This window comes from Nannospalax galili, unplaced genomic scaffold (assembly GCF_000622305.1).
Source record: "Nannospalax galili isolate Female #2095 unplaced genomic scaffold, S.galili_v1.0 scaffold1939, whole genome shotgun sequence".
Classification (NCBI taxonomy): Eukaryota; Metazoa; Chordata; class Mammalia; order Rodentia; family Spalacidae; genus Nannospalax; species Nannospalax galili.
In genome coordinates this window covers 295,811-304,429 of record NW_008342008.1, presented here as the reverse complement: position 1 = coordinate 304,429, position 8,619 = coordinate 295,811, and the positions used below count along the sequence as shown (strand labels likewise).

Below are 8,619 nucleotides of genomic sequence, written 5' to 3'. Positions count from 1 at the left end.
TGAAACTCTTGCAAGAGCAATAAGACAAGAGAAGGAAATTAAAGGAGTAATAATTGGAAAAGAAGAGCTCAAATTATCCCTTTTTGCAGATGATATGATATTATATCCAAGAGACACCAAAAATTCCACCAGAAAACTCCTAGAAATTATTAACATGTTCAGTAAAGTAGCAGGTTACAAAATTAACCTACAAAAGTCTGTAGCCTTTCTATATACCAATAACAAACAATCAGAGAAGGAGCACATGGAAACACTGCCCTTCACAATAGCTGCAATAAAGAAATAAAATCTCAGAATAAACCTGACCAAAGACATTAAAGAACTCTACAATGAAAATTTTAAATCATTAAAGAAAGAAATTGAGGAAGACATCAGAAGATGGAAGGACTTCCCATGCTCATGGATTGGAAGAATTAATATTGTGAAAAGGACCATCCTACCAAAAGTCATTTATAGATTCAATGCAATGCCAATCAAAATCACCATGACATTTTTCACAGAATTGGAGAAAACCATCCTAGGATTCATATGGAAGCACAAGAGACCTCGGATAGCCAAAGCAACCATGAGCACTAAGAGCAATGCCAGGGGGATTACTATACCAGATTTTAAGCTGTATTACAGAGCTATAGTCATAAAAACAACATGGTACTGGCACAAAAATAGACCCATAGATCAATGGAACAAAATTGAAGACCCAAATATGAGTACATGCAATTTCAGCCACCTGATATTTGACAAAGGGGCCAAGAACATTCACTGAAGGAAAGACAGAATGTTCAGCAAATGGTGCTGGCAAAACTGGATGTCCACCTGTAGAAGAATGAAACTAAACCCCTATCTTTCACCTTGCACAAAATGGATCAAAGACCTCAGTGTAAAGCCTAAAACTGTAAAACTGTTAGAAGAAAACATTGGGAAAAACCTACAAGACATAGGTGTAGGAAAGGATTTTCTAAAGCAGACCAATTGCTCAGGAAACAAGGTCAAGAATCAACAAATGGGACCTCATTAAATTAAAAAGCTTCTGTACATCAAAGGAAGCAACAAGGGAAGTGAACAGAAAACCTACAGAATGGGAGAAAATCTTCACCAGCAACACATCTGGCAGAGGTTTAACATCCAAAATAGATAACGAACCCGACACATCTGACAGAGGTTTAATATCCAGAATATATAACAAATTCAAAAACAGAGAATCAAGACAAGAAGCAAACCAATTAAAAGATGGGCTAAGGAGCTGAACAGAGAGTTCTCAAAAGAAGAAGTAAAGATGGCTATGAAACATCTTAAAATATGTTCAACATCACTAATAATTAGGGAAATGCAAATTAAAACCACTTTAAGTTTTCATCTTACCCCAGTCAGACTGGCTAAGATCAAGAGAGCAAATGGTACCAAATGTTGGAGAGGATGTGGGGAAAGGGGAACACTCATCTACTGCTGGTGGGGCTGCAAACTTGTTCAACCCCTATGGAAAACAGTGAAGAACTCTTTAAAAACTACAAATGAACCTACCATTTGACCCAAAGAACTCATCCTATCGCAGAGACACTTGTACATCATGTTTGTTGCTGCTCTCTTCACAATAGCTAAGAGATGGAAGCAAACTAAATGTCCCTCAATTGACTAGTGGGTAATGAAAAGTGGTTAATTTATATGATGGAAGTTGACTCAGCAGTAAAGAAAGATGAAATCATAAAACTTGCAGGCAAATGGATGGAACTAAAAACTATTATACTAAGTGAAGTAACACAAACTCAGAAAAAAAAATCAACTTATGTTCTCCCTCATATGTGGATCCTAGAACCAAACCCTGATAAGTGAGTATGTATCCCGATATAACTACAGGAACCATGATAATGGTAAAGGAAAAGAAAGAACCTGAAAGAGGAGAACAGTAAGAAAAAGGCCTTAATAAGGGTGATATGGATAAAAATTGGATTAGTTTAAGGGAGGAGGGAGGGAAGGGTATACAAGAAACCTAGGGGACCAGTATATATACAGAATAATAATAAATGAAATTTTAAAATAAACAACCCCATTCTTCAAAAATAATATGCACATAATCTTAAAATTTCTCTGGTCATAATTTAATCAACTAGTTTAAGGAACAAAATATATATCTAGGTCAAGGTTTATCTGAGAATATTTGGTTTTTTCCCAAGCTTTATCTATGTAGTACATGATAATTAAAAAGTACCAGACTGGTGGAACTAAGCTTATTGGATGTTTTACAGCCATAGTTTGAGGCCTATACTAATGTGATCAGAGGGACTTAGACAGGTTTTGTCTCTTGCCCTCCAAAGTCAATTAAGTTCCAGGGAACTATAGAATATCTCTCAAACTGTCCTGTAACTGTGGTGAGTCACCTGTTGTCTTGTTCAAGGAGGACATGGAGACCCCACAAGAGACACTTGAACCAATGTCCAGTCTACAAAGAGTAGGAACAACTCAGAGGATACATCTCATTCATGCTTCCAAGTGAAGCCAGACATGGTTGAGAGGACTTTTGACTTACCTTCACATAGATGGAACTGGTAAAAGAAAGGAGCCAGAGACTCCTCCCAAGCCCATGTGACCCCTGAAGAACAGAGCCTCAAACAGCCTTAAGAGTAAAAATAAATTGGTTTATCTGGGCCAACTATATGGCCTTAACATTCAAAAGGAAAGTATAACCAAAGATTAAAGGGGCCAATATAATTTTTAAGAGTCCATATGAATATCTAAAGGCTACATAACAAACGGCAATGCCAGATAGGAGATAGCTGCTTTTGAGTTGTTGGCCAGGGTGGCCCAAGGGACTCCCAGATAGTAACCCAGCATAGAACTGGGAAAATAAACAGCAGACCCCAATCTTATCTAAAGGAATATTGACAACTGATTGCTGCTAGATGAGGAATAGCTGACCTTCCTAAAACAAAGACCTCTAGATAGGCTGACTAGATTCACCAGATGGACAAGTAGTGGGGAATGGCTGGGGGTGCCATCAACACAGTGGACAGTAGCAGGGATAATAGAGTATAAGGATTCTTGTCGGGGGAGGGGGCTATGGGAGGGTGCTATATAGGAAGTGAGTGTATAGTTGAATGAGATGGTTTGCAATGTTCTGTGTGATATACACACAAAAAAAATCAACAAATTTTAAAAAATGAATTATATTTGAGGAGGAAGCATAAAAATTTATGTCATGTTAATTAGGAGAGGTGATAAACATTACCATTAAAATCTGTGCAATGACTTCATAGACATACACAGGTGCCAAGAATTCGAGTGCAACCAATTATGACTAGTAATAATCAGATACATACAGATTAGAGATGCATGTGCCAACATCTCAGTGTTACTAGCAAAAACAATGAGTCTTTCTGTAAGAAACAGTATATTTTAAAATGAGATGCAGATCTTTTTTAAAGGTCGAAAACGCATTCAATTTTATGTCTTACAGGGCTTATACTGAGTTCAATATTGTATAACTGTATTAATTCAACAGCGAACCTAAAAATTTTATAGCCAGTTTTGAAAGAGATGTATCTTTGCTCTGGAAACTGTTAATGAGTATGTTAAAGCTGTAATGAAATGCTTCTTTTTAAAAAAATCTTAAAAAAAAGAATTCATTAATAAAAAATAGAATCTACACAGTGCTGGGGATGGAGCTGGGTGAGCAGAGAGTTATCGCCTCCCCTTCCTCCTCAGTCTGTCCTCAGCTCTCCTTGCCTGCTACCCACAGACCCATCTTTCCCAGCCTTGGGCATTCTGTAGACTATCGTGAATTAGAAAAAACCAGTACCCAGCCATATTCATGTTTTAAAGCAGTATACTTATGGAAAGCCATTTGTGAAATATTTACACGATTAAATAAGAACAAAAGATAAGTAATAAAAATGGTTAATACAAATCAGAGAATTCAAGGATTATTTGTGTTAATGACTGAAGAAACTAAAAAATAATATAAGGAACTATGAGTCCATTTTGACTGATGAAATTATAATCTTCTTAATTTTATTTTTCTTTCTGTTCCACGAAATATTTTGGATGTATCTTTGAAATAAATTTTAGATTTCTCTCTCTCTGTGTGTATGTGTGTGTGTGTGTGTGTGTGTGTGTGTTGCATACATGTATGTGACTGAACATGTGCGGGTGGAGGCCAGAGGTAGAAGTCAGGTGCCCTCTTCATTACTGTCCATGGTATTATCTGTGATAAGATCTCTCACTGAACCTGGTAATCAGTTTCAGCTACAGTGGCTGGCCATCAGGAACCTGGAATCCACCTGTCTCCACCCCTTCACCCTACCACCCACCCCTTTCTGCATTCCCTTGCCACATCTTGCACTTTGCAGTACTCTGCATCTGGATCAGGTCTAGGCAAACAGCCCTAGGCAGAGTCATGCTGCCCCGGGCTTTGCTGTCCACCCTTCTCCTCATTGTGCTGTTGCTGCTGTCACAGACTCAGGGAGGGCGCCGACATTGGAGGAAAGTGGGTAGGTAATGGGCAAGGTGGATATATGGGTGGCAGGCAGGGAACAGCTGAACACAGGCCCAGAAGGAGCAAGGAGATGATTTCTCTCTGCATACCCTGCTCCTCCACGGCACTGTATAGACTCTGGGGGTTCACAACCCTCATTCCTGGTGCCCAGGACTGGGAATACTGATAGAGTAGAGGATGAAGCTTCCCCCCCTCCACCCACTTTACTCCAAAGACATAGAAACAAATAATCCATTCTCTGGTGAAAGAGACATGAGGCTGAGAATCCAATGGGCAAACTGGACAACTTTGAGTTATGCCTGTTTAGGGCAAATAAGCATGTAGACATTAGGGTAGGCATGGGTGAGTCCCAACATTTTGGAGGAGCTTTAAGCTTAAGAGACATTCTCTCTAGGTAGCCACCTCTCCTCACCTGGTATTGGTCCTTTGTAGAAACTATCAAGGAGTGTGAGAGGAAGCCTAAATTTTATCTGTGCAAACGCCACCGTGAAGCTCACCAAGAGTGCCAAGAAAATAATATCTGCTGCTCAGCCTTCTGCGGGAACATCTGCGTGAACCTCCTGGAAGTAGACAGGTGGGCTATGCCTATCAGTCCACCTGACTTTGTCTTTCAAAAGGGTGAGCCCTTCTATGACACAGCGTTTGAAGAAAATGAAACTCTAATGAGGCCCACAGTATCAAAAGAAAGAACAGAATAGTCCTAATAGTCCTTTTGTCTGTTTCTGAACCCACTGTCTCTGTCAAATAAACCAGAACAAATGTCCTGGAAACTTGCCTCTTTGTACTGTTAATAATTACTGAAAACACGCCCCAGCTGGCCTGGCATTCGCTATGTAGACCAGTCTCACAGAGATCTGCCTGCCTCTGCCCTCCAAGTGCTGGGACTAAAAACGTGTGCCATCACACCAGGCTCATACAGAACATCTTCTCAATCAATCTTAATCATCTTTATACTCCCTTCCCCACTGGCACCCTCCCGTAACACATCCCCCACCAGAAATAAGACATTCTGTCATTTGTCTTAAGGCCTATTATGTCAAGTTAGTGTACCCAAACATTTCTCAGTGCAAGTTCATCCACTGACGTCTAGTCAAGTTATCTGGAGTCTCTCACTTCAGGAAGATCAGCTCTTCCTCACTCAGCAGCAATGAGTTGCCAATATTTCTTCAGCTAAGATTGGGGTCAGCTGCCCATTTCCCCAGTTCTATGTTGGATTTTTGTCTGAGTTTGCATGGGTCCTGTGCATGCTGACACCATTACTTAGGTAGTCCATATGCGCAAAAAAATAAAAAAAGGAGCAGGACACTTTAAATGGGGAAGTCATGGTGGGAGGGTTAGACATGGAGAGAGAGGGGAGAGATAAATAATGCCTGGTTCGTGTAAAACAGCAGTGGAAATCATATTAGTCTAAAAACCAAATGGCAAATTACACATACAATATCTCTGATGAGTTCACAGTGTATACGTAAAGGCTACATAACAAGAAACAGTAACAGACAGGAGAAACCTTCCTTTGAGTTGTTGGCCTAGGCAGTCCAGGAGACTCCCAAAATTACACAGACTATTGCCACAGTCCTTGATTGCCTCCCAGAGTTTAAGATAAGACCCTTTAGTTCAAGTAGGTAGCTGTTCATCTACCCTTAAGACAGAACATACTTCGGACACAGGATTTGAAGTAAAGGAGCTGGAAATGACCTGGAAGCCACCTCTCCTGAAGGAGAGCTCTCATAGCTTGGGAAAGCACTATGCAAGGTGCTAAGTGAGAACGTCAATCAATGCTCCAGCACCAGCTTCAAGATCAAATAACCACAACAATGACCTGCACAGCATATGACATTGGTGCAGTAGTGGCACTTTTATCTTGGAGACAATGAACAGCTACCTAACTGAACTAAACGCCCACTCAGTGGGAGGAAACGCACATGTGGTACTATAAAATTAGCCAAACACACCTGGCAGGAGAAGTCATAAATCCTAGAGAAAACCCCAAAACTGTCACACCCCTGACTAATATAACTTCTTACTATGTGCAAAACATGTGTCCTTATATTTACAGACAAACATCCCAGTCACCACTCATCAAAGAAACTTCTTTTGCACCAGACAGAGACTATTACAGAGTACCACAACTGGTCACACACAGACACTGTCTGTGAATTGCCCAAGACTAAGTGGCACACAGACAATGCAGCCTCTACACCTAAGGCTCACAGAACATAGAACAAGGGGAAAAGAAGGCAATAATGGATACCCCAGTTCTCATTAATAAAGCCCCCTCATGCAACTCGGGGTCAGGAACACAAACAGTCACAAATGGTGAAGGTGTAGAGATTAAGAGTCTGCAGAATGCCGGTCCTTGGACAGGACTCCTATATTAAACTACACCCACCCAGGGCTCAGGGACCATTGTGGAAGAGGGGGCAGAAAGATTGTAAGAGTCAAGGAGGAAATGCATGACCATATGGAAATAGAGTCCTGAAAGCTCCTGGGACCCTGCTCATTCATTCCTTACTCTCTCCTTTTGGCATGGGCACCCACTCCAGCTCTCAGAGGGTTCAACAACACAACCAGTTCCTCCACAGAACACTGCTCCTGTGCAGCATGCTTCAGTGCTGAGAACATTCCTCCATGTTATGGGACATTTGAGGAAGACAAGAGGAAGGATGGACCAAGGGAGAGGACAGCAGCCCTTCAGTTAGAAACAATCAGTGGATAGCCAGCTTCCACACTTAGAGGATTGTATCTGCTCTCTGAGCTTTCCACTCAGACCCATGTCCACTTCATGTACTTCATGTGGCACTGGGGAAGGTTTACACCAAAGGATATAGCTTACTGGTAAAGTTTCAGCCAAGTGAGGGCTATCATGAATATAGGGGATTTCCAGAAACCATGCAATAACTTGTTCACATTCTTAGCCAGGAAACCAGTGAGCACTGGCAGGTTGTTGAATCCTTGAGGATTTGAGTGTTCTTTTGATCCTGTGAAGTCCCCACCACAGAGAGGTGTGCAGTACAGGTGGATACTCCATTACCAACTTACAGGTGGAGATGAGAGGCATGAGTTAACTGGGTGAAGGTGTGCATAGATTGTGGTGAGAGTCTTCGTACCTGCTTTTGCACAGAGGAGGAAGGAGATGCACACAGTGGTGCAACATACCCAAGCACTCAGTTCTCTGGTGCTGTTTATTTGTATTAAAAAGTATTACCCATGGCTGGAGAGATTACTTAGCTGTTAAGGGTGCTGGCTGCTCTGCAGAGGACCCGGGTTCATCTCCCAGCACCCACTGGTGAATAACAACTGTCCATTACTCCAGTTCTAGAGGATCTGATGCCCTCATCTGGCCTTTACAGGCCTTATAAAGACAGGTGCACTCACATACATGTAGGCAATACACTCATGCACATTAAATAAAGACAATAAAATATATATTTAAATTATTATCCCAGTCCAGAGTTAGAAATCTGTTCATTTGTAAGTTGGCATTTTTTTTCTTCTTTTTGTTTTGTTTTTATTTTATTGATGTGTATCAGGAGCTAGAAAAATGAAAAGAAACCACGGAGGTAGAGGGAAGGAAAGAGCTCAAGGAAGAGGGATAGTAGGAAACAGACGCTACCAAGGGGAAAATGGGGGAGATGGGGTATTCAACTTGAAAGGGAAAAGGGAAGGACATACAAGGAACTATGGGGGTAAGGGGAAGAAGGAGTTTAAGAGAGGTGAGACCATAGGAGACAGGTATTATCAAGGGGAAAATGGGGGAACTTTGGTAAATGAGGGAGGTTAGACGGGGAGGGCGAGAGGAGAGATATATAAAGCTTAGGCGGTATGAAAAAAAAAAAACAGAGGAAAGGGAATTAGCTCAAATATGAGCTGAAAGTGCGCACACAATCTCTGAACATGACTGTATGTGTATAAGGTTACAGACCAAGAAACACAGTCTCAGGCAGGAGAAGCCTTCCTTTGAGCTGTTGGTCTGTGTAGTCCAAGAGACTCAAAAATAACACAGGCTACTGCCACAGTCCTTGATTACCTCCCACAGCTTGAAGGAAAGATCATCTTGCTGAAGACAGAACATACTTCAGACACAGGACTTGGAGCAATGGAGCTGGAACTGACCTGGAAGCCACATCCCTGGA

General features: G+C 41.3%; 1 protein-coding gene across 1 annotated transcript in view; it reads left to right on the top strand.

Annotated features, from left to right (window-relative positions):
• Window positions 1-4,387: 4,387 nt before the first annotated feature.
• Window positions 4,388-8,619, top strand: part of Wfdc10a (WAP four-disulfide core domain 10A) — an 8,505-nt gene continuing 4,273 nt past the window's right edge. Inside the window, exons 1-2 of the mRNA XM_017799270.1 lie at window positions 4,388-4,481; window positions 4,919-5,293. Coding sequence (XP_017654759.1) covers window positions 4,388-4,481; window positions 4,919-5,184 — 360 coding nt within the window. The 3' untranslated portion in view covers window positions 5,185-5,293. The remainder of the gene's footprint in view (window positions 4,482-4,918; window positions 5,294-8,619) is intronic.